The following is a 26,607-nucleotide window of genomic DNA, read 5'->3' as shown; positions in this document are numbered from 1 at the left end:
TTCAATAAAAGGGCAAGCTCAGAAGCAATCTTATTCTAAAAAGGAAATCACTTGTGCCAGTTTTTCCAAAATAGCTAATGATTTGGATTCTGATTCTAAATAAAACATGTCTATATTTTAATTGAAGAATCTCTTTCTGCACTCAACAGGCTTCAGCAGGAGGATCATAAATAAATTCGAGGACAGCCTGAACTACAGTGAGTTCAAGGCCAATATGGTCTACATAATGAGACCCTGTCAGAGAGAGGGAGGGGGAGAGAGAGGAGGGGGGAGAGGGAAGAAGGGGAGGGAGAGGAAGAAGAAGAAAAGAAAATCCTTCAAGAAATGCCTTTCATTACCAATTTAATAACTGTTGCCTTAAAATTCAATTATTATCCAAAGAAATATATTAAATTAACTTTTTATTCCAAAATTAAACCCTCAAATGACTTAACATAGGATGATAAAAATGAGACACTTACAACATTATCCCTCATGTACTTTAAAGCAACAGACACTTCCTTTTAAAAGCAGTGGTATTTCCTTTGAACAAATAGGTGACTTCATTTCTCATCAGTAGGCCCTCAAGAACCAGTGTAACTAAATTTCAATGTGACTGTCTGGAAGCTAATTTTAATTTCTTTTCTGTAGTTACATTTAGATATAATATTAGATTCATATACTCTATAATAGAGGATATTGAATTTTTTTTGTAGATAGCAAATAGGAAATGGTTAATTGTACCCAAGGTGGTGACAAGTTTGTTCATGCATTAAAGGGCAACATGAGCAGAATGCATAGTTGAAAACTGAGGCTCAGACACATTCTTCTGCAGACATCAAAAGAGGATTGATATACTCAAAACCTTCAAATTCGGATTGATCAATCTTCCTCACAATGTCACTGTTGAAAGAAAAATTTATTTATTTTCATCACAATCAAGATTTCTTCAACGTTTAATGGTAAATAGGATTTAAAAATAAAAAACAGAGCTAATTATACACATTCTGAAACAAAATCTACAAATTCTTACACTAATCCCAAAATATTTTCCCTAGAAGAATCAAGAGGAATACTGGAAAAAATAAAATAAAATAAAATAAAAACCGGCGCTGGGGATTTAGCTCAGCGGCAAAGCGCCTGCCTGGCAAGCACAAGTCCATGAGTTCGGTTCCCGGTACCGGAGAAAAACCAAAAAAAAATAAATAAATAAAAAATAAAAACCAATAATCCCACAAACAAGCTTAGAACCAAAAGGTAGCTCAGAACTGACTGGTAATAAAAATGGCACAAGTTATCACAATTCCAGTTAACCTTCACTTTTGACCTGAACAACATTCTTAATTAAGATGAGCATCCAAAAAAAAAAAAAAAAAAAAGATGAGCATCCAGATCTGATTAGCATCCAAGTTAGCAGTCACCTCAATAGCCAGATGGAAGATGGTGAAGAGAAGGCCCAGAAGAAATTAGCCAAAGGGAAAAGGCAATAGGAACAAGTACACTGAGACACCTGGAATAAGGAGAAAACATTACAGGGAGATAATGGAGCACAGAGAGGGAGAAGAAGCATTCTGTTACACTGGGCTTCTAGCTTAGTGTACTATAAGAGAATTTCTAGCAAACACTTTAATACCTAGGTGTACATACCATACTGCAGAGAATGAAGTTACACAGCTAGAACCCCTTCCTTTAAGGAGGTAGGTAACTCATATACTGGAAAGCCATAAATGAAAGCAGTGTCTGCTGATTTCATATGTGATGAGCAAAGTCTGTTTAAAAACAATTCTAAAAGGAAGATGACTTCTAGTTGGAGAAATCAAGAAACGCAGTGTTTACAAACACTGAATGAATGGAATAATGAAAGACTGGTATGCCAGGAAAAATGTAAGTAATTTATTAGCACTGGAGCACAGTAATGGAAGAGCGTTAAATGGCAAATGAAGGAAAGAATGTAATGGCTAAAGAAGCCCACAATGGGGTCGGGGTGATTTAGCACAGTGGCACAGCGCCTGCCTGGCAAGCGCAAGGTTGTGAGCTCGGTTCCCGGTACTGGGGAAAAAAAACCAAAAAACCAAAAAAAAAAAAAGAAGCCAACAATGTTTATACTAAAGAGTTCTTTCTGCCTCAATCCACCAAAGATCTGGTTGCATCTGAGGTGGCTGTGAGCAAATAGGTAAAATGATGGAGGAACAGAAGCACAAGCAGGGACAGGCAGAGGGAGAATGCTACTAACAGGGAAGGTAAGTAACTGAGATTGATCAGAATAACTTTTGTTATAGTGAGAGATACAGCTACAGAGTTAGGATGGAGCTGATTGGGAGAGGTTTTAAATGCTAGTAGCCAAGAGGAGTGATATTACGTGATAGGCAATGCAACTGCTAATCAAAGTTTCTGATTAAAGGAACTTAAAAATTAAAGTGGTACCCCATGAGGGGCACAGAGCAGGCTGCACAGTAAAGGGATGAAGGAGATAAGTTAGGAAGTTGATTAATACTCTTCATATAATGCAGATGGCACTGCAACTAGGGTTGTGACAACAGAATGAGAGAAGAGGTCCTGATGCAAATGACAAAGGAAAGAGACTAGGACTTGGCAAGTGTAGGTATTATGTAATCTCAAGGAAAAAGAGGCAACAACCACTGACATTTTGAATGCAAATGAGAACACATGGCAACACAATGAACAAATATAAGTAAATAACAACAAACTGATTGAAAACAAAAGAGGAAAAAGGATCATTATTTTGCATTCATACTCTCTAATACATGGGGTGTTTGAGAGACTAGGGAGATGCCGAACAGATGGAAATGCAGTTCAGTGGTATTAGGGAGGGGCTGGGTGACAGAACCACCAGTCATCATTCTCCACAGGAACCTTGTGAGTGATGGCAGGGGAACAAACAGGATTGGGGAAGCTGTGCAGTGCAAAACCAAGTTACCTCTTGGTAGGAGGTGGCATCGGGACTCAAATGCCCATCTTTTGATTAAGGCCAGTGTTCTTTTTACTATACAGTGCTATCAGGAATAATATGGTATGTGTCTCTCTTCTAGTAGATGGCAAACTGTCTGTGAGATTGGACTGTTTTGATCCTCTTTGAATTTCTAGTACTTGGTACAGTGCTCTTGATCAATAACCACTTGCCAATTTAGCTAGGTGTTACTTAAGGAGCCAGTGTTCACGCCACAGGACTGGTTGATGTTTCCAAGGTATAAACGCATATGGCAAAGGGAAGGCTGCTATGAACAGAACCATGGAGTATCCTAGTCTTAAGAGGAAAGAGGAAAAAAATAAAGTAAAAGTAAGTGGTCACACAGATGAAATAGTCAGGCCAGGGCATGAGTGCCAATTGGTTTACAGACATCAGGAAACACAAAGACTGATCAAAAAGTGCTTTATAATTTAAAAATTAAGAAGTCAATTTGATCTTCAAAAGCTGAAGGAGAAGGTTAAACTGTAAGGGGTAAACATGGTTGCAAAAAGAAAGTACAAAACAATGCTGACTTCTGTAAAGAAGTTTAATAGGGATATGTTTGTTTATTGTACCATAAACACCCTTTAAATATTTGTTAATGCCTAAAAAAGAGAGAGAAAAAAATGTGGTGGTTCAAAGAGCAGTTAAGCTGGGCACGGTAATGCATGCCTGTAATTCCAGCACTTACCAAGTTCAAGGATAGTCTGGGCTACAAAGCAAGAAACTGTCTCCAAAAAAAAACCCCAAAACAAACAAAACAAAAACAAGACAACAAGGGGCTGGGGATTTAGCTCAGCGGCAAAAGCGCCTACCTGGCAAGCGCAAGGTCGTGAGTTCGGTTCCCGGTACCGGAGAAAAACCAAAAAAAAAAAAAAACAAAAAACAAAAAACAAGACAACAAAACAAACAAATAAAAACCAAGAGGTGCTAAAACTTAGAGAAAAAACATCAGGCTATCTGAGTATGCATGCAGTGTAGGGAAAGAAGCTGGAAAAAATACAGTGAAGCAACAAAATAAATAACAAAATAAAATCCCAGAAGAAACTAAAAAAAAAATGAGTCTAAGAAAATGAAGAGGGCCACCGCTTCCAAAAAGGGTGTGTCTTCTCAGAGCAGGGACAAGAAGAAAGTTGAGAAGACAGACTGCAATCCTGAAATACAAGGTAGTCTGAAGACAGCTGCCAAGGAGGTAAGCTCACACAGCCCGAGGTCTCAGTCCTCACGGCAAAGCTAAGGCCAGGTTACTCCACTAAGTAAGATGGAGGCAAGGGTGGGACTGAGGCTTCTAAACAGCAGAGATTATTTGGAACAGCTGCTGAGAAGAATGTGATCAGAATTAAGATACGTAAAATAAACTGCCAAATAATAAAGGCCTCCTTGACAATGAATCTAGAATGATAAATGATCCACAAATTATCCTAAACTGTATTTTAAAAATATGCAACACAAACACAAAAATATTTCAGATCATTGCTGGCTGGATTTGATAACTTGATGTAATTTTTAAGGTAATACTCAGAACCTCAAAGATGTTCATCATAAAAACTGGAAGCAGTAGCACAGCAGAAAGAGCACAGGCCTTAGTCAGTCAGATCTGGGTTTGACTCCTGACTGCCACCTGACAGCTGTGTAACTTTGCTTAACCTCTCTGAGCCTCAGTTTCCTCATCTGTAAAATGAAGATGACAATACCTAGTTTACAAGATTGCTGTGAGAATTAGGATAATGCACATAAAGTAAAAAATAATGATGGTCATCAGTGCAGTTTGTAACAGTATATAAAGGGTTCAGGGGCTGGGGATTTAGCTCAGTGGCAAAAGCGCCTGCCTGGCAAGCGCAAGGTCGTGAGTTCGGTTCCCGGTACCAGAGAAAAAAAACCAAAAAAAAAAAAAAAAAAAAAAAAAGTATATAAAGGGTTCAAATATCCAAGAACTAATTACGTAAGTTATAGTATCACCTGATAATAAAACTTTGTGTAGCTACTAAAAAATGTCTTCAAACTTGCCTTTAAAAAGAAGATACTGTAGTATATAGAATTACTTACTCATCATCTGGAGTGAGCTGGACAGGTTCATTAGTAAACTGAGAATCGAAGTTGTCCAAACCAAATTCTCCAGAAATATTTGGTTTAAAGGGAGGTACCACCTGTTTTTGCTCCATCTGAAAAGATATATTGGATGACAGCTCAAGTTTGGTTTTTAGAAATTCCACTCTATTTTTCTCTTCTGCTTTCATGTTTTCCCAGATATGGTTCTACACAATATTACCAATGATGAGATATAATCTATGAATATGAATACAGATGCAGATCTCAAACTATTAAAACTTACTCTAGTACATTAATATTTTCATTGTATTATTTTCAAAGTTTTTTTTAAAAAAAGCACTTTAGAAAGTTTTCAGTTATTTAAGCTATGATATACTAGTATTTCAACACTTTTAAGACAATAAAATTTGGCCTGAGGCAAAAGTAAAACCTAGTAAGAAAAACAATCAAAATTTACATACCATATCCCAGTCAACATTTCGAAAGAAGGGATGCCCTTGAATATCAGCAAATCCTGTTTGAGGATGACAACCCAATCGTTCCTTTGGGTCCTATGGTGGAACAAAATGTTTCAAGGATTGAGTGAATGGAGAGTTTTAAAATAATTTGCTTTCCTGGCCTGTGTTTCATGTGTATTACATGGTATCTTTATTTCTAAAGCTAAAATGGTCTTTATTTGTAGGAAGTGAGTTATCTGAAGCTTGTGACAGGTAAGAATTCCTCATGGCTCCTCTCCCACTTATGTCACTGAAGCAGAGAATTGCTACCACTCCTTGCTAAGGAAAAATGGGAGGCAAAAAGAACAGCAGCATTAGTTGAGTAGCATTCAGCTGTTTCTCTGGTACAGACTCGTGTTAGTTGAAATACAAGATCCTCCAAATTTTACCACAAATTTGTTCTTTGCCCAAATCTAAAATAGGAATAGCTCATCTATTATTACAGTATGGTTTTGTTTTAGTACAAACATGAAGGTAACAAGAGATGGATACGGGATGGTACTTTAAACTATGAGACTATTTTTGTAACCTTTCTCGTTGCTGAGTCAAAATACCCAACACCCACAGTTAGAGGAGGAAAGGTTTATTTGGCTCACAGTTCATAGGGGTTCAGTCTTAGTTCACTGACTCCAAGGCACGGCGGCACGGCAGAGCGGCATCACAGAGGAGAAAGAGTCTATGGCAAAGCGATGCACGCAGATGGCAGCAAGCAGCAACTCCAAGCAACCATAGTAGCTTCTTTCTGCTCCTTTTATATTCTGTCTAGGCTACCAGGCTTAAGGTGGGTGCCAATCCAATCAGTGGATTAATTCAGTAGTCACAAACCCTTAATCCCAGCAACACACACTCTAGGATTTAGCCACCACTGAAAAAGCCCCAGCTATGACCACATAAGGTTTTGAGGAGACATCTAGACACAAACCGTAACAGAGACTATTCTCCAGTTAAAGGATTTCTGCTTAAAACGTACAACGTGGAGTGAAACGCTCTTTATTCAGGCTTTCGTACTAGCAAAAGGAATGTTCAGGAACTATGGTCTTTAGAGCGGCCCCCAAGGAGGACAAAGATTCTGAGCTCATCCTGAGATCTCCACTTGTCTCTGGGATGCGAGCTTCTCTGGTGTGTTTGATGACACTGGGTGGTCTCCTCACCTCCTCCTTACGGTCCCCAGGCTAACAAATCAGGTCCACCCCCCCCCCCCAAGTAACTCAGAAACTCCATTAGAGCCTAATGTCCCAAGGGAACCCAGCGCTCCACAGCTCCCTCACCATGGTCCTCAGACAGCCTCAGGTCCCACTGGGTACACACAGACAGCTTTAAGCCCTGAGGTTAAACCCAAAGTGGTGCTTCTTACTCTTCTAATACATAATTTTATTTTTATTTTTTGGTCTTTTTGAGACAGGGTCTCACTATGCAGTTCAGGCTGGTTTTGAACTCATTTTGTAGCCCAGGATGGCCTCAGACTAGAAACAATCCTCCTGCCTCAGCCTCCCAGTGCTAGTATTACAAGCAAGCACCACCATGCCTAGCCTAATTCACAATTTATCACATCCCTAAGAGAGGCTACTGAGTGGAAGGAATACCCAAGTGCAGGCCCCTTTTTCAGTTGCAGATATCTCTGCTCTTCTCTCTCTGCAGAGCTAGTTTCTCACTCTTCACTATTACTTTTTCAAATAAATTGTCACCATTTAAAACAAAATATAAAAAGCTATAATTTCTGATTTTATTAAAGTTCATTATTATCTTAACAATTTACCTTAAAAGGTAAACTCATACAAACTTACTTGCTATACTGTAATTTATTTAACATAGAATTTATGATTGCAATCTTAGATCCTAAAACTCTTCTAGCCTACTAACTATAACTAACATTTGAGTGATGGTCAGATTGTTTTTTTGACAGCATTGCATTTCTTCTGAATTTTACCTATTTACTGAGGTACCTTGGTTCAAGAATGCTTTTGTTTGCAAACAATTTGATTCACAAAGAGAAGCATTTGGCAAAATTTTGTTTTTGTTTGCAAACTCTGCACTGGGTGACAAACACGACTGTGGCCATATTTCCCACACAAACACCTACATGGCCATCTTTCCAAAACTCTTAGAAGAAATTAAGTTCATGAACCAAGGTACTACTGTACATGGTTTTTGATATGATAATTTATAGAGAACGCTACTTCTCACAGCTTAAAAAGTACATGGTGATGAACTGATTCTATGGGTAATGAATCAGTTTTTCAAATGGAAAAATAGAGTTGAAAGTACAACTGTGGCTAACCCCAAAGATTCAATTTTTCCTTCATTGAAAATATGGTACAGATATCATTTACATTGAAAACATCATATGTAACACAGCTGGGGGCAAATCATACTGTCCATCTGGGAAGGACCACTTACCTCAAGAGTTAGGGTTGTGAACTGTTCCTTCATTAAAGGACAACTTCCAGATCTAATTGAAAAAGTTACACCGCTAGTTTGGAATTTTAACTTGCCCAAGCCTCTACTTACCAGTTTAATTTATACAGACAGAGATAAACCATAAAAGATTTTTATACATAGTTTATACCTTGTTAAGAAAATTCTTCAGGACACTTGCAGCTTTTACAGAAAGAGAACGTGGTATGCGAATCTGTTTTTCCAAAATAACTAGAAAGATAAAGATTATGCTGTTATGTTTAACTTGTATATGACTTTAATCTTTAAATTTTTGTTCATGTGTTTAAGGCATTCCAGTAGAAAAAATAAGACATCACAGTAAGTCCCGGACTTACAAGTGAGTTTTATTCCAGGAGAATGTTTGTAAATCAGATTCATTTGTAATCTGATTTGACTCTTATACAGTACATCTATGAAAGTTGGCAACTTAAATGTTTCTAAGTCAGGAATTTACTGTGCATACAGAATTAAGACACTTCACATACTTCCCCAGTACTACACCCTTCCGTCCTTCTGACAGATAACCTCCAATCTGAATACTGTACTTTTACTTCATGAGCATAGGGTAGGGGTTCTGGGGATTGAACCCAGAGGCACATTACCACTAACGTACCTCTGCAAAGCTTTTTAAACTTTTAGACAGGATGTCACTAAGCTGTCTGGATAGATCTTCTTGCCCTCAGCCTCTGAGTGCTAGGATTATAGATGTGCACCACCACGCTAGGCTTACATGTATGTTCTATTCTTTGACTACGTTATTGTGCCTAAGTTTCCTCATCTGTAAAATAGAAGTAAAAATAATACCTACTTCAAAGGGTTGTTATGAGGTTTAGAGGAATTCATATTTGTAAGATGCTTACATATACAGTATAATATTTAACTTTACAGGACAATGCCAAAGTATTCTCCAAGGCTATTGTGTCAATTTCCACTCCCAACAGCAGTCTATGAGCTCCAGACCTTCACCAGCACTGTTTATCAGATGTATGGGTATGAAATAGTAATTCATTAATATTTTAAGGTGCAATCTCCCAATTGCTAATGAAGATGAATGTCTTTTCATATACTCCAAGGTCAGCTGGGTTTTATATCCTATGAAATGTCTACTTTTATCCTGTGATGGCTTTAATTATGAAACGCAGGATATTATGGCAGTCTTCACATGTCTTTGGACTTATCTTCACGTGTCTTAGAGGTACTTATCTGCTCTTGTTTCTGTTCAGTTCAGTTTTTAGTTTTCTCCATTGCATGCCCCTCCATCCCTCTTACTTTATCATTCACTTTCCCCAAAAAATAGTTCTTTTTTTTTTGTTTTGTTTTTTCTCCGGTACTGGGAACCGAACTCACGGCCTTGCGCATGCCAGGCAGGCGCTTTTGCCGCTGAGCTAAATCCCTAGCCCCCCCCCAAAAATTGTTCTTAAACTTAGGTGCTCAGCCTTGGGGATCCTTTGTAAGCACTGTCCTCTCTAGCCATAGAGTCCTCCCCGCCATATCTCTCTATGATATATAACCTAAAGGAACTTCTTTTTATAACTTTGAGTACTGGAAGGTAATAGTGGGGGAGGACACTACAGAGGTATACAGGATGTATCAGAAAAAAATCAGGCTGAGAATGGAGCTCAATGGTACAGCACTTGCCTTGCAAATACAAGGCCCTTGGTTCAATCCTCAGTATCACATAATAAAATTTTAAAAATCTCACACATTAAGTTAGGAGTATTCTGTTGAGATGATTATTCTTATTCAAAGTAATACTTTGAGTCACGCTCATTTATGCTGAAGAATAAATTAAGAGAATCTCTGCAAAAATGCTATAAATTACCTTGGAAGAGATAATCCTCTGTGTTTTGATCAGGGTTATCAGAGCTCCCAACAATATCAAATGGAGACCTTCCTGCCATCATCTCAAACATTAGTACTCCAAGGGCCCACCAGTCAACACTGAAACCTTTAGAAAGAAAGTTTAAAGTAGTGAATTATCCACTCGGTATGCTTGGAAGTCAATAATTACAGACTCATTTTATCACATAATGAAAAACTAAACATGAGAAAGTAAACTCTCAATGTATTATAACTATCATGGTAGGTATTGAAAATTACAGACATAATTCACTTATCAACAAGGGTTGGTACCTAAAAAAATATTAGAATGTAAAATTATGGGAAATGAAACCTAAGTTTTTTTTTCCAAATATACCTATGATTTCAGACTCATGCCCAGTATCTTAATATTTTCTTTTGAGGACATAATTATATTATATTTGAGAATGAGTGCCTTTGGTCTGAAACTTGATCTTTTGCTAGTTGATTTAAAGACTCCTGAATGAAGGATACTGAATTTACATTGTGTGCAACTGTCAGAAGTACCATCTCCTCCTGAAATCAAAGGGCTAAAACCCAAGGAGTCAAATGCTTTTTTTTTTTGGTACCGGGAATCAAACTCGGGACCTTGTGCTTGCCAGGCAGGCGCTTGTACTGCTGAGCTATATCCCTGGCCCCTCAAATGCTTTCTTAAGAGAGACATTTTCTCAGTTCCTGACAAGCAGCCCATGTTTCTCCTATCTTTCAGATTACAGAGGGAAACTTTATAAGAAAGCTGAACAATCTCTCAGAAGTGCAAGACTCTGGAGTCATGTGGTTGCTAGTCCAAATTCATACCCTGCCACTTTGTAACTATTATGACCATGGGCATGTTATTTAAACTTTCTGCATGTCGGTTTCTTTCATTGGTAAGATGAGAATCTGAGGGGTTGTTGAAAGGACTCACCTATTTAATATAACATAAACAACTTAGAACAGTGCCTATCATTCTTCAGTGTAACAAATAAACTATTACTCAAATTTGCACTCTGAAGACAAGGTCCTACGGTCTCTGATTTCAGACCTTGGGGGTCTTCACATAGAACATTTAACAGAATCAAGAAAATGTATTGATAAGATCAGTATTAAAATACTATAGTAAAAGGCAATTGATACCACATTTAACCGTCCACCTAACAACAGCTAAAATATCACCTATGTATTTATTACCATAATCTTCTCCTCTTAAAATTTCAGGAGCAATGTAATTAGGAGTACCACAGAAAGTGCTGGTTGTATCTCCTGGCCGTAATCCTTCCTTTTATTAAAAACAAAGAAAGAAAAAGATCTAAAATTCTGTTTTTACATTTATCTTTTTTATCTCATTTACCACATAAATTCTCTAAATGTAGGGTAATACGTTAAGCTTAAACACATCACTAGGACAACTGCATATTAAAATCACAGACTGCCACTAAGTAGGTAGGTAAAACAAAACTTGTTTTAATAGATGTTGCTAAAAAGTCAGTTCAATTAGGATACAAACTGCATTTAAAATTTTATATTCAAAGTAAAACAACACAAAAATTTAAATTATAAGTGAAATGAATCATATTTCATGAAGAAAAGCATTTTAAATCCCACCTCCTAACATAATGTTGACATTATAATGTTTTCCTTCTGATCATTTTTGTAAGGTGCAAGTTTTTTAGTTTTGTATTTTAAACAGCTGTAGAATGGGAAAAATTAAGTCAAAATACTGTACACCAAAAAACACATATAGAAAAACTGCATGATAATAAACAAAACTATCACCAAGAAGTCATAGCAAACACCAAGTTTAGTTAGTAATAGCCTCAAAACACAGAGTAAAACTGGAGAAATTTCACAATCTCCAATTATAAAGTTTTAACACTTCTATATCACAAAGTGACAGTTTACGCAGACCAATAACTAGTAAGCAGAGAAAATATGAACAAAAAGTACAGCTGAATACACACTGTATACATACATCTAGGATATGTATTCCACAAGTATGAATGTATAGAGAAAGAAAAAGGACAGAAATGAAGACATTCCTTGCATATAAAGTAGAGGTTATACATTCAAATCTACATGGGATACTGACCAAATACTAACTTGACTGAAGAGATTTGCAAAGAATAAGTATATCTAATGAGCCAATGTTTTTTTTTGTTTTTTTTTTGGTTTTCTTCTCCGGTACCAGGAACCGAACTCACGACCTTGTGCTTGCCAGGCAGGCGCTTTGCCGCTGAGCTAAATCCCCAGCCCTCAATGTTATTTTTTGATAAAAGTACAAGTGAAGGAAGATAGGAAGTAAGTCATCCTGATCTAATTCATTTTTGTAATAATTATGTTTTCATTGTTTAAATAATACAATGCTATTCTATAAATTTAAAAATATGGAAGGCTGGGCATTGTGGCCCACGCCTGTAATCCCAGCACTTGGGAGGCTGAGGTAGGAGGATCACTGTGCATTTGAGGCCAGCCTGGGCTACACAGAGTTCAAGGCCAGCCTGAACTACATAGAGAGACCCTATCGCAAAAGAAAAAAAAAAAAAAAAAGGAAAACTAAATAGAATCAATGTGTAATGTCACATGATAGAAAATACAATTCTATACTTTAAAACTTTAATGTTAATTATAAATATTTTATGTTGCTATGAATTTTGGTAGACACCCTCTTATATGATTTTTTAATATTTATCATAAACAAAAAACTTATCATGAACATCTCCTTATAGACCAAAATGTTTACTAGAGTAAACAAGAGTTGGAAATCACCGGATCAAAGAATATGATTTGTTTTGTTCTTCCTTTCCCTTCCCGTCCCATCCCTGCCCCCTTTTCCCCTCCCTTCGCATCCTCCCCTTTCCTTCCTTTTTATTGAACACGTTTGAGCCCAGGGCCTGTTGCATGCTACCCAGGTGTGGCCATCTTTAAGATTCCTGCTACATCCCCATTAAACTCCTTTTCAGAAAGTTATAATAATTATTTTCTGGTCCTACGGATTGAATCCCAGGCCTTGTGCATGCTAAGCATATGCACTACCACTGAGTTATACCCCAACCACAAGGGTTGTAATAATTTTTATATATGCCAATAACATGAGAATGCCTCCTTCATTAAACCCTTATAAATCTACTAACAATTATGAATACAATTCAAATTTTTTTTTTTTGATGGTTCTTTGTTAGACATTATGGCGAAGTTTAAAAGCCCCAATATCTAATAGGCAAAAGAAGTTCTCATTGTTTTAATATGTAGATTTTGTAATAAAATTAATATTCTTCATATTTTTCGTTTGGTTTTATTTTCTTTTGAGAATTATAGGATTCCATTATTACTGCTATTTTATTTTTTAAATGAGAGTAAAAATCTTCTGGGGGGAAAAATAGTAGCAAACAAAAAGTATAACAAATATAAGTAAAAGGGTTTCCACTCATTAAACTTCCTAATGGGGGCTGGGGATTTAGCTCAGCGGCAAAGCGCCTGCCTGGCAAACACAAGGTCGTGAGTTCGGTTCCCGATACTGGAGAAAAACCAAAAAAAAAAAACGAAACAAACAAACAAAAAAACTTCCTAATGATTTATGACTAAAAATGTACCTAGTAAACTGGGCATGACAGCACATGCATATAATCCCAGCGCTTGGAAGGCTGAGGCAGGAGGATCACTGTGAGCTGAAGGCCAACCCAGGCTATATAAGCGAGTTCCAGGCCAGCCTGCACTATATAGTGAGACCCTGCCTCAAAAAAGAAGCTTCCCAAAATTAATAAAATTATAATAAAAATAATTTAAGGAGTATCGTAAGAAAAATGGCTTTGAGTTTTATACATAAAATAAATTTAGGTTAAATGGAAAGTTTATTTTTTAATTTAGGCTGAACAGAAAGTGAAGTTAAATCTTCCATATAATTAAGATTGTGTTACACAATGTTAACATTTATTTAGAAATTTCTGGACCCTGGTGGTACTTCCATCAGGTGAGTGGGGCATGCAATTCATACATTTTATTTATACACTGTGAGGGTAACTGTGTACCAATTCTTTAATAAGTACAAAAGCATTTTGTCAAATGATCAGGCCTTAAAGGGAACAATGTTAAAAAAAATAATAAAACAAGAAATAATGAAAACATGGTGAGAGAATAACTAAAATTCTTATTTTATGTACTTTATGTCAGATATTTAAAATTTAAATTAAAAAAAGTCAGACTTTCAGGGAAAGTCCTTATGAGCTATAAAGACCTTTTTAATAATTACAGAGAATGAAAGCTACTACAGTGACTATGGAAGTCAGTACGGAGATTGTTCAAAAAACTAAAACTAGAAATTCTATTTGATCCTGCTATCCCTCATTAGGTATCTTCCCAAAAGAGTTAAAATCATAGTACAGGGATACATGCAAACCCATGTTTATAGCAGTACAACTTATAATAGCTGGATCATGGAAACAGTGTCTCTGTCCAATGAATACGAAAAATGTAGTATTTATACACAATGGAGTACTATACTCATAAAGAAAGATAAGCTTGAGGCGTCTGTAGGTAAATGGATGTAATCTGAGAACATAACGTTAAGCGAAATAGGGTCAGACACAAGATCAAATATAAAATGATTTCTCTTATATAAGAAACACAAAGAACAAAACAGAAGGGAGATAAAGAGGAAACAGGGAGAAGTTCAAATACTTCTCCAAATTACAAATTCCATTCTTTTAAAAATATTTCAATATATATGCTAATTGGTATCATTATACTATTAGTTTATCCCGGTTTGTTGAAAAGCAAGGTTTGTAGGGGTTTTTTTGTTGTTTTGCTTTTTTTTTCTGAGACAGGGTCTCACTATGTAGTTCATGCTGGCCTTGAACTCATGGCTATCCTCCTGCCTCAGCTTCCTAAGTGCTAGGATTATAGGTGTGTGCCACTATGCCTGGCTAGATTTGTGTTATTATCTGTTTTGCTTTTTCCCAAAAATCCTTTTGGCTTATGTTCTTATACTCTGAGTAACTATTTTGAAGATAACAATATACAGTGCAATAATTATTATAATTCTTATTATTTGATTATGTAATAGTTTTATTTTTTCATAAAAAAATAATAATTTAAAAAATTTCCTCACCTTACACATGCCATAGTCAGTGAGTTTAATATGTCCTTCTGAATCCAGTAATACATTGTCCAATTTCAAATCTCTATAAATTATACCTCGCTCATGAAGATAATTTAATGCTAAACTGATTTCTGCAGAGTAAAATCTAAAATAAAATTTAAGAAAAGTCATGTGGTTGAAAATATTTAAATGTGATTTTCTAGAAGATATTTCAGACTTATGCCTACCTGCATTTGGAAACATAAAAGTCGTAACGGAAGATTTTTTTTTTTTAACCTTCCAATATATTTAAAACTGGAGAGTTTGTGCTGAAGGCCTGTTTCCTAGGCTGCAAGCAGAGGACCGTCCTCATCTACTCATTCACCTAGAGGAAAGTCCCCTGACTGTGGGCAGAAAGTGCTATAGACTTTCCCTGCACCTCATAATAACCCGCTAAGAAGAGAATCTAATAGATTCAAAACTAATAAAAAAAAATTAATTGGAATACCACTTTAAAATATCTGAGCCCAAAACACAGTTATAAAACTTTCAGTTTAATTTAAACTCACGTTTTTCACAAAGCTATTAATCTGAAAATGTCAAACAGGAGTTCTTAGTCTGGGTCCCTGATGGACTTTGGGCAGTACACGAATCCAAACTGGAGGCAAAGTTGTACATGTATGTTTTCTAGAGAGTCCCATAGCTTTCATGACTTCTCTAAGGGAACAATAACACGCACCTGCCCCCCAAAAACTAAGAACTAGTGACAGGTCAAGAATATTAAAAGTTGTCTACTCAAACCATAAAATCCACACCAAAATTTCAGAAATGATTCTATAATCATAAAATTTAAAATTAAAGAATAGACTTTCTAAAACTACCACCAACTGACTAGTGAAAAACTTTTAGCCTGAATAATAAAAATAAGAACACCCAAGCTGGTTTATATCCGCTTTGCTGGCACAAGAGCGCAGTAAATTTTGAGGTACACAATATACACATCTGGCTACTTAGTTCTATGATTAGGAAATTTAAGTACTTCTTTTGTTCTTCAGAGCCTAGAAAAGCAAACATGGTATCCAACCAAAACTGGTATTTTAATAGAGTAAAGATCAGATGTAGTTTCCCCAAATTCAGCTGAAAAACAATGAAGGATTGGCTATGTTCACAATTCAAAATATCATCTGTGGCTTTGCTTTGAAGGGTGATGATTTGGTAAAAGCCAAAACAGCACTGAACAAAACCAATAAATTATAGTGTATCTCTAAAATTATAATTTGTCATGTAAACTAACCTTTAGCCCAGCTTTCAATATCTCACAAAAAATTAACTAGCATCAAAATAAAGTATTTATATACTGTTTTTCAACTGTTGCACATAAAAAGTCATGCAGTCCTGAAAAAAATGTTTAAGAAATGTACCTGGCATGTTCTTCAGGAAGTTTTCTTTGTCGCTGCATGTGAAACATTAGATCTCCTCCATTTACATATTCAATAACAAAGAACAATCTAAAACGCAACAGAAAACCCATGAAACCAAAATTCTAAATAAGGCAGTGTAACTTTACATCTTAAAACACTACAAAACATATAAAGCATTCTCTATGGCTTAGCCTTGACAAGATGCTGAGAATTTGATGGAAATGAAGGATATCCAGAATAGTGAAATAAAAACAATAATTCTGTAACCTGCTATTCTATTCTAAGGTAGTACTTACAACCCAGAGTTACTGACTCCCACCTAATTTTTAACATTTGCTAGATAAGTAATTTTCAACTACTATAATATTTAAGGTAAAGATGTTGGGATTTTCCCTCTCCTACTTCAACTCTAGAAAACATTAATTCATAAAACTAGAATCCTGGCAATATTTAACAAGTGGCACTTCTACTGCCATAATTATTCTCATTCTCTCTCCCTCCTTCCTCCCTCCCCCTCTTCCGCTTCCCCTCTCCCTCTCCCCCTCCCTTTCTCTCTTTCCCTAAAACAGTATCAATTCCTGATACCAGTCGAATGTCAAGCTGTAGTTGAGTAGCAGGAAGTGAAAGCACAATTACCACTGTGTCCTTTTCTGTGACTTCTACTTTACATATTACAGCACATAGCTCCTTATTGTGTAATACATCAAAATGTATGAAGCTGATTAATCATCCCATTATCTTCCAATCTTACCTGCTTTCTGTCTGAAAGCAAGAATGCAGTCCAACAAGAAAAGGATGATTAGATGCCTGCTCAAAAACATGCTTCTCGGTCTGTACCCAATCAATATCCTATTTTAAAATATGAAAGAAATTTATGTCAAACAGAAACAAAATCATCAAAACAATAAATTTGTTCTAAGCAACTCAATTATCACAAATGCATTTGTTAACTAACTAGGCTAAATACAAAGAACATTGACAACATGTAATAAAAACTTATGTACTAAAGAAAAATATCAGTAAATCTAGTATTTGAAATGGTTTGGAAAACTTTTATAAAATTCAAGTACTTTTCCTGATAGTAAGTTTGATTTTTATTCTTTAAAAAATTAAATCATAACCAGACTAAGTATCTCCTACATAATCTATTTGAAACATATATTTAGAAAAATAAGAGTAAAATAACAAAGTAAAAACACTGAGGTTTTCTCTGAAATAGTACTCTTAAAAAGTTTAACAGCTTAGAAGTACAAAAATTTGGGTCTGCTTACCTCATCATCGTTAACAAGCTCTTTTTTCACAACTTTCATTGCATAAATACGATCTGTTTTTTTTAATCGAACCAACAGTACTTTCGCATAACTTCCTCTCCCTATTACTCGGAGCAAGTCAAAGTCCTGAAGACCTAAACTAGATGAAGCTTTGCCACTTTCCCTGGTGTTCATTGCCTGTTGAGAACATTAATAGCAAAGAGTCATATCTAGAAGTATTTGGAATAGTACCTTATATTTCTAAAACCTAGTTTCACATATAATTTTTTTTGGTGGGTACCAGGAATCAAGCTTAAGACCGCACACTTGCCAGGCAGGCACTGCGTCGCTGAGCTATATCCCCAGCCCCAATTTTTAAATAGTTTCTTAATATAAAAATATTTTAGCCAGGGATGGTGGGCATGCCTGTTAATCGCAGCATTCAGGAGGCTGAAGCAAAGGATTGTGAGTTTGAGGCTACCTGATGCTGCACAGAGTTCAAGATCAGCCTGAGCTACAAGCTTGCAAGTCTTTTCTTATTTCATTACAACCCACATAATCTGCAAGAAATAGGATGACTTTATAAGTTAAAGAGAGGTGTTAGTAGGACTGGGAGGTAAAGTCTGAAAAAAATGTTAAAGAATTTCTTAAGAAGGATCTGGTAACTCTGGGTATGGAGGCAATGGACATCATGAGTAAAACATGACATTAACTTTTGTGACTGGGAAACTGATGGTATTGGGAAAAATAAAGTATATGAACAAGTTGTTAGGGATAATGGGGAAATTAGCAGTTAAAAGAGACATCAAGAAGAAAGAGTCTGCCACCATAAAAGACTGATATAACAGATTTCAGCTAGTGAAAGGACACTTTTTTGATGCTGTAGGCAGGAAACAAGCATAAGGCAGTTTAGCTAATGGAAGACATTCTTTTCCACACTTTGGTACTAGATGACATTGGTGGCAAAGTGTTTTATAAATTCATTGACAACTAGGAATATAAGCTTCTGCTAGTTTATAGAGAAGACTGAAGATAATCTTTTAGTAGGTATCTGAAAAATCACTACATGATCAACAAATGTACCCGTGAGAATAAAGTTCCTACTAAAGGAAGACTATCAGAAAAAACATAGAGCAATCAGGCATGGTGATGTGTTCTTGTAGTAACAGTTACTTGGGAGGTTAAAGCAGGAGAATCATTGAACCTAGGAGTTTAAGACCAGCCTAGGTAATATAGCAAGACCATATCTTAACAATGAAAAGAAAAGAAAGAAAATGGGCAGGGCATGGGAGGGGAGGAGGGAAAGAAAGGAGAGGGAAGGAAAAGGCAGAGAGGGAGGAAAGAAGAAAACTGAAAAGGACTTTTCAAAAGCATGACTATACATGAAAATTCAGAAATAATAATCATTTGATCTGGCAATAAGAATAAACAAAGAAGAAGGAAATCAGATTAGGGTGGGTTAAGAGAGAGGAGAATGGTAAGAAAACAATGTACACACTTAAAATATGGTTAGGTAGAAGCTATGAAAATGAATACATGAAGAAAAAAGAAGTACTGTATCTTCTAGATACAATAATGGAAGACTAAATGAAAACAGAAACCCTCTAATTGTGGAACGTCACCTTCAAAGGGTCTAAAGAAAATAAACTGACCTAGCATTCCATAGCTTACAAAATTAATTTTCAAAATGAATGCAAAATATTTTCAGGCACACAAAAACTGAGAAAATCATCACTATTGGGTTCTCATTAAAGGAAATACTAAATTGCATACTTTAAGAAGAAAATAACATCACATGGAAGGACAGAGATGTGAGAAGGAATGAAGAATAAAAAGAGTAAGGTGTGAGTAAATATAAATAAAGATCAACTGTTTAAAAATTCTAACATACATAAAGAACATTTAAAAATATGATAAAATAGCACTCAAAGCAGGAACATGTTTAATGTGTGCTAAGGGCACCACATTTCTAGAAAATAATAGAAGTACTATTAACAATTTGTACTAAATTTTAATAAGTTAAGAATGCAAAGTGGAATCTATAGACAAACCAGTAAAAGAATGGCAAAGAAGTTAAAAATCAATTTTAAAAATTATGGTAAACTACTGCTACACATTCAACAGGCTGGCTACAATTAAAGAGACGTGTAGAGGACATACAGCTCTTATCAACTGTTGTGAAGTATAAATTGACACAAACAGAAAACCTGCCATTATCTGCAACAGTTGAGTTTACATAAACCCCAGCAATCTCTAGTTACATACTGTCTTAGTTACTTTCTTCATAGCTGGGACAAAATATCTGACACCCACAATTTAAGGAAGAGAGGTTTATTTTGGCTCACAGTTTGTAGAGGTTTCAGTCTAGTTCTAAGGCAGGAGACATGGCAGAAGTGCATGGCTGAAAACAAACAGCTCATGGAATAACAGGCAGGAAGCAAAGCGTGATCAAAGGAGGGAGATATACCTTTCCAGGCCACGCCCCAGTGACTCACCTCCTCCAATCAGGCTTCATCTCCCAATATCATATTTAGCTATAAAAAGTCATCAGTGGACTTATCAGGACCACTTGTATCATAATCCCATGATTGAATCACCTTCCAAAAACCCCACCTATGAGCATACAAGGCTTTGAAGGGGGGCACCTAAATACAACCTCAACATTCCAACCATTAAGGCTGGGCATGGTGACACATGCCTGCAATTCCAGCACTCGGGAAGCTGAGAAAGGAGGATCACAAATTTAAGGTCAGCCTGGGCTACACAATGAATTCAAGGCCAGTCAGAACTACATAGGGAGATCCTTTCCCCCCCAAAAAATAAAACAAAAATTCCGTCCCTGGCCCTCAAAAGCCTCATGTGCTTCTCTATGCAAAAAGCATTTAGTCCATCTCTATAAGTTACCAAAGTCCTAACAGTTTCAACACTGCCGAAAAGTCTAAGTCCAAAGTTCCCTGAGATTTAAGGCAAACTCTTACCTGCAAACTCCCTAAAAATGAAAAGAAAGTTAAACACTTCAACATACAATGACACAGGATAAGCATTTCCATACCATATGGTAGAAACCGGAAGACAGAAAGGAATGGGACCAGGAGGTATTGTGGCACATGCCTATAATCCCAGCATTCAGGAGACCGAGGCAGGAGGATCACTGTGAGTTTGAAGCCAGCCTGGGCTACATAATGAATTCAAGGCCAGCCTGAACTACATAGCAAGACCTGTCTTTAAAAAGTAAAAAAAAAAACAAAAACCAAGCAGAAAAAAATGAAAGAAAGAAAAGAAAGGAATGGGACCAAAGCAAGACTGAAATCCAGCAAGACAAAGATTAAACCTTGAAGTTCCATGGCCAACACCTGGGGCAATCTGTGGCAAGAGAGCAACTCCACAGGGCCTGAGCAGCCCCACCCCTCCAGCATTGCCGGTGGTGCTTGTAGCCCTCATGTTTTCTTTCTTGGGCTGGCTTTGCTCACGCCTTGCAGCTCTTCTCAGATGGTCCATGTTCCTGGCTTTTCCAACATTTTGGGGTCTCTACTGCACTTTCTGCTTCACTCTCTTAGCTTCACACACTGCTCTCTCAGGAGTACACTGCCTGGCCTCCCAGGCCTTCTTCTGTAATCTGGGTGGAAGCCTCCCTGACACCACAACTCTTGCATTCTGCATGCACATAAAACAGGCAGTAGGTGATGCAAGGTCTGTTGCCACCTGGAACAGGGGCCAAGGTTCCTTCTCTCTTGGCTGTCAGAGTCTCTGAAAGCCTAGATGGTGTGTACTATGACCCAAATCCCAAGGAACAAATTCCCTAGGTAGCCCTGGTGCCCTGAGACTTTCTTCTCAAAACAAAGTCATCTTTGCAATTTTGGGCCTGCAAAGGGGAGAGCCTGGCTGGTTCCTCTTATTCCCTCAAGTCACTTTTCCTACTGTCCTGTTCCAAAACAATACTTGGTTTTCTTTTTAATGCTATTCTTTTTAGCAATGAAGTTCTCTGCTCCATCTCTGTAGGCCCTAACTTATAGGTGCTTCCTTTCTGGTCAAACTCAAAACTTTTTAAAACATTCTGCTGGTCTGTTTGCTCTTGATTTGCAGTGCAGAGCTGGCTGGAAGTCCCTAGCAGTACCCAAGACACAGCCTGAATGTCTGGCTGCCCTGAAATATCCTCCACCAGATTAATTAGTTCACCACTTTTAATCTCAGTCTCCCACAAAGTATCAAGACATGAGGAAAATGCAAACAAATTTTCTGACAGAGCATAACACACATGGCTGAGAGTTCAACTGGAGTTCTTCCCAACTGAAACCTTTGGAACTTGGTCTTTACCACTGACATTACTGTCAACATTCTAGAAAATTACATTCTAAAAAATTACATTCTTCTCAATCCAACCGGAATCTTGCAACAAACTTGCCTTATAGCATTCTAGGGCTGGTCCTCCCACTGGCACCTCCAAATCTTTTCAACTCTTCCTGCAAGCCAGTTCCAAAGGCTTCTGAACTAAATGGTCAGACAGCAACACAGCAATAACCCCACTTCTCTGGTATCACAATCTGTCTTAGTTACTAGCTTAGTTGCTGGGACAAAATATCTGACATCCACAAATTAAGGAGACAGGGGTTTACTTTGGCTCAGAGTCTGGGATTAGTTTATATTAGTTTACAACTGGCTGGCTCCAAGGCAGGGTGGCATGGCAGAGAGGAATGGCAGAGAAAAAACAGCTCATGGCATTGCAGGCACAAGCAGAGAGCACCAAAGGAGGAGGAAGACACATACACCCTTGTAGGCCACACTCCCAGTGAGCCACCTCCTCCAACCAGGCTCCACCTACCAAATAGCTATAAAGTCATCAATGGACTAATCCACTGACAAGTATCAGGCATTCATGATCCAGTCACTTCCCAAAAGCCCCAGGAGATATCCAGATATAAACCAAAACATATACCTAATAGAAATGCTTATGCATGTGTACCAAACTACATTTGTAAGAATAGCCATAACAGCACATCATAATTTCCCAATCTGGGAAGGGGCATCAACAGTATAACATAAACTGAAACAACAGTGAAAATAAACATGACTGAGTTTGAAACATGCTTGAAACATGATGGAGTTTTACAAACACAATCTATATAAAAGAAGCTAAATGCAAAATAATATATACTGTATGAAGTTTGAACAACAACAAAAAAAGCAAAATCAATTTGTGGTGTTAAGATAGTGGTCTCTTACAGAAGAGAAAGGAGTGCTAGTGACTGGGAGAAGCTACAAGATGAACTTCTGGGAAATGGCACATCTTATTTCTTTATCCAAGTCATCATTTTAGTGCTCACTCTATGAGAATTCATCTAGCTAAATACTCATGACCTGTACACTCTTCTAAATGTATTTCTACAATTTAAAAGACACTAAAAATCTTACAGGGCAATTCAGATAAGTCTTTGGTAAACAACCAAACCAAAACAATGATATTAATGACAATTTTCAAAGGAATAAAAAAATTACAAAAGCACATCAAGGTCAAATAGCAATTTCACATGCCAAAATAATGTAGGATTCGTTCCCTATTATTAGGAATTTTCTCCTTTGACCGACTTATTTAATCTATGAACAAAATACAGAAGACATGGTTAGTTGTAAGGCAGATAAAAAATGTTAACCATGACAATGCAAAGTAAATATATGACTAAAAGAAAAATTGAAAGAATAGGATTAGCCACAGCAACTCAAGATATTAACTAAAACAGAATAAGAAACTAAAATATGAGATTAATTAGGTGATCAGTAGATTTGCTTATAAATAATTCAAGAGTATATAAAGTGGGTAGACAACAGACTAACCATGTACTAATACTTCTTTTAAGTGATTAATGAATAAAGAGCTATGTTATACTAGTCTGACTACTTTTGCTATGTTTAAAATTTTCCATAATAAAAATTGGGTTTTTCAAATAGTAATCAAAAGCAAAATATGAGGTGTGATAAAAAAAAAAATGGCAAGTGCTTAATTTTTTTTTTTGAAAATTTATACTGAAAAGCACATTATCATTTGCCCCCTCAAAATACTACTCCTTGCTTTAAACACTTACTGCATTATTCCTGCCACTCTCTGAAGCAGTTCTGGAAGTCCTCTTTAATGAGTGCCTTTAACTGTACTGTGTTATGTTTTGTGTCTAGATGTCCCTGCAAAGCCACATGCAACCACAGGGCTTTTTCAGAGGTGGCTGAATCTAGAGTGTGTGATGCTAGGATTGAAGTGTATGATTAGTAAATCAGTTCACTGATTGGTTTGGCATTGTTCTGGCTAGGATTAAGGGTGTGAGGGCTATACTCTCCCTAGGGCAAGTAGCCTGCACACAACATATGGGGCAGAAAAGAGTCTTCTTTCCTTCTCTTGTTGCTTTTGCTGTCTTCTACCGCCATGTACTGCTGCCTCTTTGCCATGTGCCACCCTGCTTTGCAGTCAGGCAATGATGGACTGAAACCTTTACAAATTGTGAACTAAATAAACCTTTCCTCTCTTTAACTTTGGATGTTGGGTATTTTGTCTCACTAATGAGAAAAGTAAACAGTCACACTGTGATGGCTGGCTCAACGTCCTGAATCAATTCAAACTTTTACTGTTTCTGGTCATTTTTACTTCATGTAAGAGCCAGAAGCCACACAATGCCAGATCTGGTGAATAAGATAAATATGAACATACCATAATGTTTTTACAAGTATGTTTTTCCACCGGATGGTACTCAGCAGTAGTAGTCACTGTGTTTCTTATCATACCTCATAAGACATTCACAAAAGAGGACTTTTGAAACTGTTTCAGAAAGTGACATGAATGATGGGATTAAGTGTGTTCAAAGTGAGTGGGAGTATTTTGATAAGGATTAATGGCAATGTTTCTTTTTTTTGTTTTGTTTTGTTTTTCCGATACCAGGAATTGAACTCACGACTTTGCACTTGCCAGGCAGGCGCTGTGCCACTGAGCTAAATCCCCAGCCCCTGGCAATGTTTCTTTTACTGTAATAAATTTAAGAAAAAGTAAGCATGCACTATATATTCTGGTCACCATCTTTACACCTATCAAACACTGCTGGAAAGAGAAAGAGAAAAAGAAAAGGGGCAAAGGAGTTAAACTAATCTTTCACAGTCAGAAATACATAAACTTGAAAAACTAAAAAAGAGGTGTAAGTATTATTGATATAACTGGAAATGGCTTTAAAAAAAAGTGGTCTCGAAGATGGCAAACTAAAGTAGAAGTAAGGCATGAACTTTCACTACTTTTTTCCTTTACTTTGTGACTTTTGAGACACGATCTCACTAAGTTCCCAGACAGGCCTCAAATTCTTGATCCTCCTGGTACAACCTCCAGGAGGTTGGGTTATAGGTAGCTAGGGTTACAGGTGTGTATCACCATGCCTAAGTAAATATTTTTAATAACAAATTTGTTTTGCTTGAAAGACTGATAAAATGCTTAATGGAAAAAAGTTAAACACATTTTATCATTTATACTTAAATACGCAATTAGCCTACAACATGGGAGAGTCTATAATGTTTTATTTGTTTTTTTTTTGGTGGGGGAGGGTATCAGGAATAAAATTCAGGACCTTGTGCTTGCCAGGCAGGCACTTGTGCTGCTGAGCTATACCTCTGGCCTTATGTTTTATGTTTTAAACATTACCAAATATTCTAAATGTCATTCTTAAAACATTATAATTTTTATATTATGTCATCTTAATTTTGCTACAAGATTATTTCCTAATTTAAATAGGATTAGTAATTTAATTACTAAATTAAATCAGAATAAAACTCATATCATTAAAAATCATTCCTGTATTACCATTATGATCTAAAAATCTAAACAAGTCATACTGCCAAGCTGTTGCATCCTACTGAAAAGGTGATGACAGGGGATGAGTGTGTACCTCAGTGATAGAGCAAATGGTTAGCATGTGCAAGGCCCCTGGGTTCAATCCCCAGTGCTCTAAAACAAAAAACCAACCAAACAAACAAACAAAAAACACTTAACCACACAATATAAAGGAAGACACATACCTCCTTTTCTTCACCAACTTGGTCCAGACTCTCATGACTTGAAGGATTATAAGGAATTACTAAAAATCCAATGCCAAACACCAAGGAAGAAAAACATAGCATTCATTAATGAATCCGACATAAAACTTTTGATTTTTTAGCTTTTACTTCTACATAAGTTTTCACTATATAAAGCTGGACACCATACCTGTCCTACTAAAAACACTATATATAACCTTAATAGTCAACTCCTAATCTTTAGTAAGGATAAAGACAGCAGGTACCAACCCGGTAGCGAAGTACTGCTTTTAAGAAATATCTTTTCTATTTTTTAAATATTTCACTTCTTTAAAAATTAATCAAATACATCCTTCCAAAAAGTTGATTTTATATACCCTACTTAAGACATACAGATAGAGGGCATATGGTTTTCACTTCTTACTCTTTTATACTCAAATATTTCAAATATCATGCAGGTCAAGTAAAGAACTGATAAGCATGAGACTTCTATTCCTTAAAGCTAATTAGGGGAAAAAGGGGCTGTATTCCATAGCCTCACACTTTTGAAGCTTCTTCCATGACCAAGAGTCTGCATTTTATCTTTCTAGAAAAATTCCCGTTTTCCCTTTCTTGATTCAGCTCAGAATAGATCAGGCTATTCTATCCTTTTTAAATGCTCTCCAAATTTCCCTGATACATGCTCAAGGTTTTGTTCTGATTTAACATTTTAATGCACATCACATTTTTGGAGGAACTTCTTGTGCTGCATCTCTGTATCTTTTACATAATTTCTACCTGATAATAAAGCTTTGAATAAAGACAATTACTTGAACACAATCAATGTGGCCCACAAAATCAGTTTAATATTTTTTCACTGCGGAAAAGAAACTAGTCTTGCTGCATTTCAAGGGGTCTCAAAAGCGGGGCTGGGGATTTAGCTCAGCGGCAAAAGCGCCTGCCTGGCAAGCGCAAGGTCGTGAGTTCGGTTCCCGGTACTGGAGAAAAACCAAAAAAAAAAAAAAAAAAAAAAAAAAAGGGGTCTCAAAAGCAATTTATTTGAACTAAAAAAAAGCTATTT

General features: G+C 36.6%; 1 protein-coding gene across 1 annotated transcript in view; it reads right to left on the bottom strand.

Moving 5' to 3' along the window:
- Positions 1 to 242: 242 nt before the first annotated feature.
- The window catches only part of Prkci (protein kinase C, iota), a gene marked incomplete at its 5' end in the record, with an annotated part of 63,271 nt that continues 36,906 nt past the window's right edge, over positions 243 to 26,607 (bottom strand). Inside the window, 11 exon segments of the mRNA XM_005382978.2 lie at positions 243 to 882; positions 4,994 to 5,109; positions 5,458 to 5,547; positions 8,060 to 8,139; positions 9,752 to 9,877; positions 10,960 to 11,047; positions 14,873 to 15,008; positions 16,264 to 16,350; positions 17,015 to 17,112; positions 17,535 to 17,711; positions 25,551 to 25,609. Coding sequence (XP_005383035.1) covers positions 795 to 882; positions 4,994 to 5,109; positions 5,458 to 5,547; positions 8,060 to 8,139; positions 9,752 to 9,877; positions 10,960 to 11,047; positions 14,873 to 15,008; positions 16,264 to 16,350; positions 17,015 to 17,112; positions 17,535 to 17,711; positions 25,551 to 25,609 — 1,145 coding nt within the window. The 3' untranslated portion in view covers positions 243 to 794.

This window comes from Chinchilla lanigera, unplaced genomic scaffold, assembly GCF_000276665.1.
Source record: "Chinchilla lanigera isolate Chin_1 unplaced genomic scaffold, ChiLan1.0 scaffold00019, whole genome shotgun sequence".
NCBI lineage: Eukaryota > Metazoa > Chordata > Mammalia > Rodentia > Chinchillidae > Chinchilla > Chinchilla lanigera.
This window is presented reverse-complemented; position numbering and strand designations above follow the sequence as displayed.